At 40.1% G+C, this 13897-nt stretch overlaps 1 protein-coding gene across 4 annotated transcripts in view; it reads left to right on the forward strand.

Annotated features, from left to right (window-relative positions):
* The window catches only part of ERCC3 (ERCC excision repair 3, TFIIH core complex helicase subunit), a 54203-nt gene that overhangs the window by 17592 nt on the left and 22714 nt on the right, over window positions 1-13897 (forward strand). For 3 of the 4 annotated variants that reach the window (XM_003416710.4, XM_023556090.2, XM_010596414.3), the window contains exon 10: window positions 12320-12522. The exons of the other annotated variant lie outside the window; for it this stretch is intronic. In XM_003416710.4, coding sequence (XP_003416758.1) covers window positions 12320-12522 — 203 coding nt within the window. The remainder of the gene's footprint in view (window positions 1-12319; window positions 12523-13897) is intronic. 4 annotated transcript variants of the gene reach the window in all.

Genomic DNA, 13897 nt, shown 5'->3' on the forward strand with positions numbered 1-13897 from the left:
CTTTTGAGTCTTCCGGTGCTGGGTTCTACTGTGGCTCCACAGATTTTAGGCATTTCGTAAAATTTTAAGTTTCTGGGTACCAAATCTGGGTGATTTTCCCCAAGGTGGCTGACGTTACTGGGTTGTGAGGTTCCCTCTGTGGTCTGTACGGTGGGTTGTGGCCTTCCCAAGACGCCTGCAACTCTGGAGTAGGATTCCTTCATGTCTATCTGTGGGTGTGGCTTTCCTTCTGTGGCTGATTGTGCAGGTATGGACACTTTTCTGTTGGCCATGGGTGGAAGGAGTGGGGCATGGCTTTCCTGAGGTGGGGTGGGGTGGGGTGGGGTAGTGTAGTGTTTTGTGTCCTTTCCACAGTGGTGAGCCTGAGCTGGCTTCTCCCATGGTGCCTGGTTGTTAGGTAGGGAGCCAGTTGGTTGCTGCTGGGTTGCTTGTTGGATGTATTTTTCTCACCCTAGCTGATAGATGGGTCCCCTGCTTCTTCTGTGGATCCAGGTCTTAGTACCCTCCCATTTCTAGTCTTAGCAAGACTCAACAGCACTCACCTGAAGCATTTCAGCTTTCCTGTGCCCCTCCCCAAGTGCGCGTTCAGGCTTCCCTGCTCCCTGCTTGTGAGTTCCCAAAGCCAATCTGCACCACTTTAATCGGACTGTGCTTTCCTTAGTTTTCCAGATTTCATCCACATTGTGCCAATATGCCACTGTTTCTCAATTCTACCGTAACCGAGAAGGCATCACCACCCCTTTTGTTGGACCTTTCAAAGGCTATTTACCTAATATGTCTGAGTTGGTCTGTGTCCTCATCGTCAGTCTCTTCTTGGGTTCTTTGTTCGGGGGTGTTGCCTGTCCCAAAATAGCTGCAGTGAACTGAGTAAGCAGGTAAGGTGACAGTAGGCAGCGAATCTCAGTCTTTCTGCTGTCTCTGCTCGCTCTCTCCTGATTTGGGACTCACCTCAGTTTTCTAACACTTCATCTGCTATCTGGAGCTCTGAAATCTCTGTCTGTGCTAATTTTTATTTGTTGTTTACTGGCTTAGTTAGTAGGGATATGTAGGAGAACAACTGTTTACACTGCTTCTCCTTAGTATGTGTTCTTGGATGACTTCTGTCTTTTGGTCAGTATTATTCCTCGCATAATGCATTATTCTTTTGATTCATGTAGCTGTAGTTCATTCTTTAGTATTCCATTCTACAAATACACCGGAATTTTACATACTCATGTAATGGAATGCTACACAGCAGTAAAAATAAAACCTTCACTAATGTTTCTAGTGTTGACAGACACTTGGGTTGCTAAGTTGTTTTTTTTAGCAGTTTTATTGAGCTGTAGCTAACATACCATGAAGTTTACCTGTTGTAAGTATACCTTTCTAAGATTTTAGTAAATTTAAAGAATTGTGCACCTATCCTCACAATCCAATACTAGGACATTTCTGCCACCCCAGAAAGTTCCCTTGTGCCCATTTACAAGCAATCTCTGCTTCCACTTGCAGTCTTGATTTATTTTCTGTCTATGGATTTGGATTGTTTAGTTTTTTCCTATTATCACACTGTCATTATGAATATTATTGAACATGTTTCCTGGGACAGTTGTGTAAGAGTTTTTCTAAAGCAGCATTATCCGTGTTTTGAGCTGTGACCCCACTAGTGGTGTGGTGAGATCACCTTAGCAAGCTGTTACCAGTATAGAATGGAATTTACTAGAATGTATAATCTCATAACACTGTGTTTGTGGGTGTGAATGTTTGGTTTGTGGTTTAGTGTGATCCCAATGTGAAAGCCACTGCTCTGGCAGCTGTGCCTGGGGGTAGCAGTGCTGAATTGAAGGAGATGCAGAGGTTTCCTTTCCTAGACATCTCCTCCAGCACCTAATACTGAAGGGGTTTTTCCATTTAATTTTTGCAAACCTCATAGGTATGAAATGATACCTCTTTGTGATCTAAATTTAATTCTCCTGACTCTAATGAAGTTGAACATCTTTTCATATGCTTGTGGGCCATTCGAGATGGTCTCTAAATTCAGGTGGGATATACTCATGGTCATATTTTGGCTCTTGTGGATTTGTTTAATTTTCTTCAGCGTCAGCTTGAACTTGCATAGGAGCAGTTGATGGTCTGTCCCATAGTCCGCCCCCTGACTTTATTCTAACTGATGATATTGAGCTTCTCAATTGTCTCTTTCCATAGATGTAGTTGATTTGATTCCAATGTATTCCATCCAGTGGGGTCCACATGTTTAGTTGCTGTTTATGTTGTTGAAAAAAGGTATTTCCAATGAATAAGTCATTGGTTTTGCAAACTCCTTTCACCATATTTATTCAGTCTCTATGCTGAGCAAATAATCTGAGAAGCTGGACTGTATGAAGAAGATCGTGGCATCAGAATTGGAGGAAGACTGATTAACAGCCTGTGATACACAGATGACACAGCCTTGCTTGCTGAAAGCAAAGAGGACTTGAAACCCTTACTGATGAAGGTCAAAGGCTAAAGCCTTCAGGATGAATTCCACCTTAACGTAAAGAAAACAGGAGGCAGAGCCAACATGGTACTATATACAGAAGCACTGTGCTGTCCCTCCATGGCAAAGACCCAAAAAACTAAAAACAAACATCAGTCCTGGAACTGTAAGTGTCAGATGAAGAGATACAGAACTCAGCTAAGCACCGAATGGAATAAGAAACTGACAGAGAACAGAGAGTGAGGAGAGATATGGAATGGAAGCCCTCTATCAGCTAATGCAGCACGACTTCGCCACCTTGGACTCCTGTTGGAGATCAGTGGACAGAGAGTACAGGAAGGCAGCTTCATGGAGCTCCCAGCAGGAGACAGAATACCCGCTGTGCCTGCAGATGAGCAAGCAGCAAAGAGCGCACACCATGTCTGCTCAGACATAACCAAATAAAAAAGCAAGATGAAACGTAAAAATCTACAATCGATAAACGAAGAAAATAACTACTGAATGTCCCAAAGACAGCAGACAATACCAAAACATAAAAAAACAGGACAGGATGTTTCTAGTAGGTGTCCAAAATAAAACACCAGATGACTTTCCAGTAGAAGAAAAGACACTGGAACTGCCTGATAGGGAATTCAAAGCTCTAGTATTCAGAGCTATCCAAGAGTTGAGGAAAAAAGCAGATAAAAATGAGGAAAAAATAGACAAAATCATGGAAAATGTAGACAAAATTGTGGAAAAGACAGACAAAACAAAGAATTCGGGAAGATAATACAGGAACAAAATGTCAGACTCACAACTAGAAATCATAAAACAACTGTTAGAAATTCAAAAGGTAAACAACAAGATCTCAGAAATGGTCAGTGTATAGAAGGTCTGAGGAGCAGGTTTGAAACAATGGAAGACAAGATCAGCAAAATTGAAGACAAATCCTTTAATATACCGCTTTGTTTGAGGAAAAAAATCAGAAAAAAAGAACGAAGAAAAATGAAGAAATCCTGAGAACAATGTGGGATACAATCAAAAGCAAAAACTTCTGTGTGATCGTAGTTACAGAGCAGGGGGAGAAAATGGAAAACACAGAGAGGATCATTGAACATTTGATGGCAGAAAGCTTCCCTAATATCATGAAAGATGAATAGCTGGCCACCCAAGAAGCTCAGTGAACCCCATATAAGATAGACCCCCAAAAGAAAATCACCAAGACATGTTATATTTACAGTCTCTAAAACCAAAGGCAAAGGATCCTGAGAGCAGCTTGAGAAAAATGAACAATTACATTCAGAGGGGAAACGATAAGACTAAGCTCTGATGACTCGGCAGAAGCAACGTAGGGAAGAAGGCAATGGGATAACATGTAAAACTTTGAAAGAAAAAAATTGCCAACCAAAAATAATATATTCTGCGAAACTTTCACTCAGATATGATGGTGGAGTTAGGACATTTCCAGATAAACAGAAATTAAGGGACTACATAAAAACCAAACTAAATGTAAAAGAATTATTAAAGGGAGTTCCTCTGTTTGAGAACAAACAACATCAGACGATGGCCTGAATCTAGGATGCAAGACTGCACCAGCCACATACCAGCCTAGGTAATGAACTCTCGAGGATTAATCAAAACTAAAAGATTTACAACAGGGAACCAGAGAGGTTAACCTGTAAATGACAACAACGTCAGAACAATAAAAAGAGGTAATAAACTGTGTAGGTATAGAACTTCCTAGTGGAGAGGAAGGCAAGGCGATACCAAGTGATAAAAGACTGGTTCAAACTTAGGAAGAAAAGGGTAAATTTCAGGGTGACCACAAAGAAAGTTAACAAATCTACTCATCAAAATGAAGAAGAAAACAGTCTCAGGAAACATAAAATCTACAAAAACAAAAGAAATGACAAAAAGAAAAACCCACAGACAAAAGGAATTCAATACAGGAGAGTGAGAGGAACATAGCACCACAAGAACAAAACTAAAAAAAGAACCAAATCTGTTGCCCTGTAGAGTTTCCAAGGAGTGCCTGGTGAATTCGAAAAAAAAAAACACTACAAGATGACAGCAATAAAAAAAAAAAAAATTCATACCTATCAATAATTACACTGAATGTAAATGGCCTACATGTACCCATAAAGAAACAGAGTGACAGAATGGATAAAAAGATAGAATTCCTCAATACGCTGTCTACTAGAGACACACTTAGAAACAAAGATGTAAATTCATTAAAAATCAGAGGATGGAAAAAAATATATCAAGCAAACAGTTACAAAAAAAAAAAAGGAGCGACAATACTAATCTTAGATAAAATAGACTTTAAAACAAAATTCGCCATAAAAAACGAAGAAGGGCATTATGTAATGATTAAAGGGATGCTCTTTCATGAAGACATAACCATAGTAAATATCTGCACACACACTGCAGAGCTCCAAAACACAAAACAAATTCTAACAGCACTGAACAGAACAGTTGACAGTTTCGCAATAATAGTAGAAGACTTCAACACACTACTGTCGGTAAAGGATGGACCATCTAGAAAGAAACTTAGCAAAGATACAGAAGATGTAAAGGCTGCAATCAATCAACTTGATCTTATAGACATATATAGGACGCTCCACCAAGCAGCTGTAAAGTAACACATTCTTTTCCAACGCACATGGAACATTCTCCAGAATAGACCACATCTTAGATCACAAAACAACCCTCAGCAAAATCTGAGACATTGAGATAATACTTTTTCTCTGATCACAACACCATCAAATAGAAATTAATAACAGGAAGAGCAATGGAAAAAACCAAATACATGGAAACTGAATAGTGCCCTCCTTAAAAAACACTGGGTAGTAGAAGAAATCAAAGATGGAATCAGAAAATCCCTAGAATCAAATGGGCAGTGCTCAGAGGTCAATTTATAGCAATAGATGCACATATCAAAAAAGAAGAAAAGGACAAAATCAAAACATTAGCTACACAACTCGAACAAATAGAGAACAAAAGCCCCCAGCCACCAGAAGAAAGGAAATAGTAAAGATCAGAGCAAAAATAAATGAAATAGAGAATTAAAAAAAAAAAAAGAATCAACAAAAGTAAAAGTTGTTTTTTTGAAAGGATCAACAAAATCAACAAACTATTGGCCAAATTGACAAAAGAAAAATGGAAGAGGACACAAATAAACCAAATAAATGAAATGGGGCACATTACAACAGACCCAACTGAAATAAAAAGGATCGTAAGAGTACTATGAAAAACTACACTCCAGCAAATTTGAAAACCTAGAAGAAATGGACAAATTTCTAGAAACATACTGCCTACCCAAACTAACACAAAATGATGTTGAAAATCTGAACAGACCCATAACAAGAGAAGAGGTTGAGAAATAATAAAACTCCCAGTAAAAAGAAAGCCCCGGCCCAGATGGCTTCACTGGAGAGTTCTACCAAACATTCAGGAAGAGTTTATACCAGTACTACTCAAGCTATTTCAGAACATAGAAGAGGAAGGGCTACTGCCGAATTTATCCTCTGCAGCCAGCACAACCCTGATACCAAAACCAGGCAAAGACACTGCAAAAATAAAATAAAACCAACCAGTATCTCTCATGAATATAGATGGAAAAATTCTCACCAAAATTCTAGGTAATAGAATTCAGCATCATATTAAAAAAAAAAAAAAAAACACTGTCAAGTGGGATTTATACTAGGTATGCAAGGATGGTTCAGCATTAGAAAATCAATCAATGTAATCCACTACATAAATAAGAGGATCACATGATCGCCTCAATCAAACCAGAAAAGGCATTCGACAAAGTCCAAAACTTAGTCCTGAGAAAAACTCTAAATAAAATAGGTATGGAAGGGAAATTCCTCGACATTACAAAGGGCATCTATACAAAACCGACAGCTGACGTCGTATTTAATGGAAAGAGGCCAAAAACATTTCCCTTGAGAAGAGGAACAAGACAAGGATGCCCTTTATCACCACTCCTATTTAACATTATGCTGGAGGTCCTAGCTAGAGCAGTAAGTCAAGAAGAAGAAATAAAGGGCATCCAAATTGGTATTGAAGAAGTAAAACTGTCGCTATTTGCGGATGATATGATATTATACGTAGAAAAGCCAAAAGACTGCGCAAGAAAGTAAAATACTTAGGAATAAATCTAACCAGAGATGTAAAAGACCTGTAAAAAGAAAACTACAAAACACTACTGCAAGAAACCAAAAGAGATCTACATAAATGGAAAGGCAGCTATGCTCATGGATAGGTGCACTCAATGTCGTGAGAATGACAGTTCCACCCAAAGCAATCTACAAATACAGTGCAATATCTATCTAAAATATGTCTTAGTCATCTAGTGCTGCTATAACAGAAATACCACAAGTGGATGGCTTTAATAAAGGGAAATTGATTTTCTCACAGTTTAGTAGGCTAGAAGTACAAACTCAGGGCATCAGCTCCAGGGGAACGCTTTCTCTCTCTGTTGGCTGTGGAGGAAGATCCTTCTCATCAATCTTCCCTGACCAGGAGCTTTTCCAAGCTGGAACCCTGGGTCCAAAGGACGTGCTTTGCTCCTGGTGCTTCTTTTTTTGGTGGTTTAACCTCTCTCCCTCTCTGGTCCTCATCTGGTCCCTTCCCTTTCCTTTGATCTCTTGTAAGATAAAAGATGGTGCAGGCCACACCCCAGGGAAACTCCCTTTACATTGGATCAGGATGTGACCTTAATAAGGGTGTTAAAATCCCACCGGAATCATCTTTAACAAAATTAAAACCAGAAAATGGAGAATAGCCACACAATACTGGGAATCATGTCCTAACCAAGTTGACACATATTTTTGGGGCACAATTCAATCCATGACAAAATACCAGCCAACATTGGTTAAAGTGATGGGAAAACTAATCATTAACTTTATATGGAAAGGGAAGAGGCCCTGGATAATAAAGCAGTATTGAAGAAGAATAAAGTAGGAGGACTCGCACTACCTGACCTCAGAACCTACTACATAGCTACGGTAGTCAAAACAGCCTGGTAATGGTACACAACAGGTACATTGACCAGTGGTGCAGAATTGAGAGCCCAGATGTAAACCTGTCCACCTACGGTCACCTGATCTTCAGGAAGTGCCCAGAGTCCATCAAATGGGGGAAACTCAGTCTTTCTAGCAAATGATGCTGGCAAAACTGGATGTCTGTCTGCAGAAAAATAAAGTAAGACCCATACTTCACACCATATACAACAATTAATTCAAAATAGATCATAGACCTAAATATAAAACCAAAAACTATAAAGATCATAGAAGAAAAAAGAGTCCACGCTAGAGGCCCTAATATACGACATTAACAGGATACAAACCAAAACTAACAACACACAGACTCCAGAAGATAAGCTAGATAATTGGGATCTTCTAAGAATTATACACTTAAAACGCTCATCAAAGGACTGTACCAAAAGAGTAAAAAGAGAACCTATGGACTGGGAAAAAATGTTTGGCTATGACAAATCCGACAAAGATCTAATCTCTAAAATCTACAAGAAAATCTAACACCTCTACAACAAAAAGACAAATGGGCAAAGGAAATGAACGGACACCAAAGAAGACATTCAGGTGGCTAACAGACACATGAGGAAATGCTCGCAATCACTAGCCATTAGAGCAAAGCAGATGAAAACCACAGTGAGATATTGTCTCACCCCAGCATTACTGGCACGAATCAAAAAAACAGAAAATAACAAATGTTGGAGAGGCTGAGGGGAAATTGGCACTCTTATGCACTGCTGGTGGGAACGTAAAATGGTACAACCATTTTGGAAAAAGCTAGACATAGAAATACCATACAATCTAGCAGTCCCAATATCCTAGAGAAAATAACAGCTGTCACACGAATAGACAGATGCACACCCATGTTCATTGCAGCATTGTTCACAGTAGCAAAAAGATGGAAACACCCTAGATGCCCATCAACAAATGAATGGATAAACAGACTATGGTACATATACAAAATGGAGCACAATGCAAAAAAAAAAAGGATCCTCACAACTAGACCAATAAGAAATGTCATGATAAACAGAGATAATATTTGAAGCTGTGAAGGATTTCATTTCACTTGGAATCACAATCAGTGCCCATGGTAGCAGCAGTCAAGAAATGATTGATTGAGTAAATCTGCTGCAAAAGACGTCTTTAAAGTGTTAAAAAGCAAAGACACTTGACCTAAGTTGTGCCTCACCCACACCCTGGTGTTTTCAGTTGCCTTGTACGCCTGTATAAGCTGGATGAGTAAGGAAGACCAAAGAAGAATTGATGCATTTGAATTATGGTGTTGACAAAGAATGTTGAACATACCATGGACTGCCTGAAGAACTAACAAACCTGTCTTGGAAAAAATATAGCCAGAATGCTTCTTAAAAGTGAGGATGGGAAGACCGGGTCTCATGTACTTTGGACATGTTATCGGGAGGGACCAGACGCTGGAGAAGGACATCGTGCTTGGCAAAGTACAGGGTCAGCAAAAAAAGAGGAAGACCCTCAGAGAGATGGATTGACACAGTGGCTACAGCAGTGGGCTGAAATATAGCAACTATTGTGAGGATGGTGTAGGAACGGGCACCGTTTTGTTCTCCTACGCATAGATACATTGGGTTACCATGACTTGGAACCAACTCGATGGTACATAACAACAGCAGCCATGGGCCATTTGTGTTTTATGTCAGTGAAATGTAGAATTTTAAACATTTTCTTGTGAAAAAGGGTTGCTGCATCTATAAAAAACTCTCAGAGACTTCAAAGAGACCATCAGAAAGATTACTGTTGTTATTTTTGGAATACTCAGTTTGTCTTGTATTTGACTAGCGTGAGCTCCTTCCAACCAGCTCCTATGTCTTTTTTTTTGTGCGTGTGCTTTCAATGAAAGTTTACAGTGTGACTTAGTTTCTCATTTAGAAATTTATGCACGGATCGTTTCCTCTGTCTTTTCAATATGTCTCTGTCAGTCTTTGAACATTTTCTTGCTCCCTGGCACAGCAGTATGTTCTGTGCTTGTCTTGTGCTTTCCTTGTCCCAGCCTTGGATTCTGTCGTTTTTCCAAGGAGCCCTGGTTTCTTTCAGTAGAGAATGGAATTTAAAAACCATGGTTTGTGTGCTAGGGGTGGTCATTGTTACTGTGATGTCCTTGCTAGGCTAACTCGGCTAGGAAATGCGTGTGTGCATATACAGGTACATGTACGCACACAGGCCAGTTAAAAACCAGTTGCCATAGAGTTCATTGTAACTCATGACCCTGTGTTTGTCAGAGTAGAATTGTGCTCCATAGGGTTTTCAATGGATGATTTTTTAGAAGTAAATTGCCAGGTCTTTCTTTGCAGGTGCCTTGGGTGGACTTGAATCATCAACCTTTTGATGCACCTGGGTGTGCGCATGTGCGCACACACACACCTATACACCTGTATCTGTTTGTTTATACATCTTGCAACCATAAGTTTGTGGTGATAGCTCCAATATAATTCAGTACTGCAGGTTTCATTCTAACCTTTCCATATTTGTAATTTCTTTCCATTATTCACAGCATATTCACTTATTTGCTCAGTGTTGATCAGTTGCCATCAAGTTGACTGACTCATGGCTACGCCATGTGTGTCAGAATAGAACTGTGCTTTATAGGGTTTTCAGTGACTTATTTTTTGGAAATAGAGTGCCAGGCCTTTCTTCCCAGGTGCCTGTGTATGGATTCAAACTACTAACCTTTCAACATATAATCCAACACCACAGATTTCATTCTAACCTGTCCATGTTTGTAATTCCCTTCTCTGACAGAAACTTGGCTTCCATTATTCACAATAAATTTACTTACTTGCTCAACCCCAGAATATACATATAGGAATTTTAGAATTTTAACGCATGCCACTATGAAAAACATACCTACCAGCTAGAAGTCAATGTTTGTTTACAGTTCTGTTTGTTTTTTGGTCTGAGGGTATATAGTTCAAAGTGTGTTCAAAAGTTATTTGGTTTACTTCTTTTCTTCCCCTTCCTTATGTGTGGTTATGATAGTCCTTTGATGTTTAGTCAGGATTGTTTCTTTTTATTCCACTTTGGTCTTACCTCTATCCTTGTTGATGTTATTTATCGTCATTTGAGTGTGTGAAACCATACAAAATTATACTTAGAGGAGTATCTCTCTTCCCCACCCCTTTTTCACCTTCCCATACTGTCGGCCCTTCTCAGCCGCTCCCTGCAGCCACACTTCTTTTCGTTGTTGTTTGTTTATTCTTCCTATGTTTCTTTTTGCACAAGTGAGCAGCCAGGTGTTTGTCTGGACTCACACGCACACACGCATTTTATTTCCCCTTCTTTCTTACACAAAAGGTAGCATACTTCAGATACTCTTTTCCACTTTGCTGTTTTACCTTAACAGCATATCTTGGGAGTCACTATGTATCATTGCATAGAGGTCTTTGTCTTCTCTTTTAAAGCTTCCGAGTACTCCATTGTGTGGACATACCATAGTTCATTTAGCGTCTCTCCTATGCACAGGCATTTCAGTTTCCCACATCTTGCAGTGATGAACAAGGCTGCAATGAATAACCTTTTATGTGTGTTATTTTTTTTATTGTTGGAGGTGCATCTTCAGGGTAAATTGAGAGTGAGCCTTTTTGTCCTCCTCTTTTTTTATTGTTGTAAATATATACGTAACAAAACATTTGCCATTTTAATCTTCTTTACGTGTTCAGTTCAGTGACATTAACTTATGTTCATCATGTTGTCCAACCAGCACCTTTGTTGATTCCCAATTTTTCCATCAGGCAGTGAGATTTTATATGGGATGGTCAGGGAAGGAAGCCTCTGGGGCAGAGGGACGGCTGGTCTTTGGTGAACGTCACACCACACCACTCCTAAGTGACTGGGCTGGGATTCACAGCAGGCAGACTGGTTGGTTCCAGAACTGCTATGTGATGTTCTGCCTCTCACTAGAATTTGAGATGATTTTTAGGATATACAAAAGTCTCATTTTGTATGACTGGTAGTAAACTTAGGAAAGAGCTCCAGTAGTCCTGGAATGTTAATGAGATGGATAGGTTGATAGGCCTTTGATGACATGTAGTCTGTGACTTCCTGTGGAACATCGACCTGTGTCGTAGCTCATCCCTTGTAGTGGAGGTAGACACCGTTTCCCGGCCCGCCTGGTCAGCTGCTGTAGGCAGCAGCCGAGGGTTGGCTTGATAATCTGGGGCTTCTCTGTGAAATGTCTTGGGTTACTGCTTCCTGCCGCCCAGCGGTGCTTTCTCATGATTTTTGAATAAATGTGCAAATATTTTTTTATTCTGACATATCCCTGAATTTTAAATGATTTTTCTTTACCACTCTCTGGGCTTGTCGGGCCTGATTTTTACTGGTGATAATTGAGATTTAGAGGACAGAGATGAATGAGTGACTGACCCAGTGATGATTGGCTTCGTACCCATGACCCCTGGAGCCTAACTCCTTGCCCTGAGCCAAAAAGTGTGTCTGTGGAGGGAGGCAGAGTACTCAGTAGAGGTGCTGAATTATATGTGGAGGAAATGGTCTAAACGGGGGGACCTGTTTGCACCTCTGTTGAGAATCTGGTTTCCTTCAATTGCAGATGGTGTTAATATAATTTCCTGGGTAACTTTGAAGTGATTAACATGCGAGTGCCCTGATTAAACATCAAGTGTATTATGTTAGGTTTCGTTTTGTCGAGTGTATTTGGCTAATACGTGCATATTCGTCTGTATATGTATGTTTATAGCTTAACTGAGATTTAATTCACATGCTATTTTATTTTAAATCTAATTCTGCTAACTGAAAGGGCTTCAAAAGTTTCCTGTCTTGAGATATTGCAAAATGATTCCTGATTCTTCTTTTATCACAGGTCTGGTGCCCAATGTCTCCTGAGTTTTATCGGGAGTACGTGGCAATCAAAACCAAGAAACGAATCTTGCTGTACACCATGAACCCTAATAAATTCAGAGCTTGCCAGTTTCTAATCAAGTTTCATGAAAGGAGGAATGACAAGATTATTGTCTTTGCAGACAATGTGTTTGCCCTGAAGGAGTATGCCATCCGGCTGAACAAGTAAGAATTAAATAGTAGGAGTCACCTCTAGACCAGCTCGTCTCCCCCATGTGAGGGTGTGGAAAGTGTGTGTTTTTCTCTCCATCCTCTCGGGAACTGCTCAGCATCTGTAGGTCTAGTTCTGTGGACCTCGTCCTAGGAACCAGGCAGAGCAGAAGAGCTGCCAGTCAGAGAGGTTAGAGCATATAGAAAAGTCTAGTTACCCTGAACCCAGAGAACAGGGGCTACAGAGTCAACTGATCTAGGGCTCATGTCTACGATTTGGGCTCTAGAAGTGGACAGGAGCTGGCATCCGGAGTTTTAGTCCAAATGAATGAGGCCGAGTGAGCACAGTGGGCAGAGACAAACTCAGGTGTGTTATACAAAGGCCAGGAAGGCAAGGCGAGGTGGGCCAGCGTCCCACATCTGGAAACAGTTTCTCAGGAAACACCCAGCCAGCATCCTCACCAGCTCACAGCCTCTCACAGATGCCTTTGCTTAACGCTTGGCTGTTCTAAGTTCCCTGCCAAGTAATGAGGAAGAGGTGTGTGATTCCCCCTGCAGTGATGCAGGGCTTCAGGAGTTGGAGTGGTACCAGAAGGCAAGGTCCACTGTAAAGACAGGACTTAATTCTTTTTGGGGGGCTGGGGATGGAGAGGGAAGAGGGAATATAGCCGGCTCTGTGCCAGATGCACTATATATAAGTTTTATTTAATCCTTACCTTAGCCACCTGGGGTGATTATATTATTTCCACTTTATAGATAACAAAACTGAGGCACAGAAAGATTAAGCTTCTCAAATTTCTGAAAATTATACTTTATTTTTTAATTTTGAAAGTGTGTTATTTTTCCTAGACATAACACATGGATTATTATGAAGAATGCCCATATCTTCCCACCCACCATTTCTGTTCCCAAGAGTTGCAGCCACTTTCAACTCCTAACTTTTTATTCTGTTTACCTTCATATTTCTAAGTAGTATGTAATGTAGCAATTTCTTGATTATCAATTTTAGAAATAGCCTGTTGACATTCTACTATGGAAGATGACTATTTAGCTCTCATACATACCCGCTTTCTCTCCCATCATCCTCCCAGTATGGTAATAGCATATATTTTGGATTAGATTAGTATTCAGTGTTACATTATTTTGATTGTATAAATGTTTAGGCCCAGCCATATTTGTACTATGATTCATTTCCTTTCTTGTAAATATTTGTTTTTCTTTGAGTTTGTAATTGCCTGGTTGCTTTTGCTTAGTATGATTGTTAAGGTTGTGTGTCAGCTTGGGTGGGCCGTGATTCTCAGTAGTTTGGCAGTTACGATGTAGTTTGACCGGTGTATGACGATGTAATCACTTCCATGATGAGATTTGATTTAATGTGATCACCTCCACG

This window comes from Loxodonta africana, chromosome 6 (genome assembly GCF_030014295.1).
Source record: "Loxodonta africana isolate mLoxAfr1 chromosome 6, mLoxAfr1.hap2, whole genome shotgun sequence".
Taxonomy (NCBI): domain Eukaryota; kingdom Metazoa; phylum Chordata; class Mammalia; order Proboscidea; family Elephantidae; genus Loxodonta; species Loxodonta africana.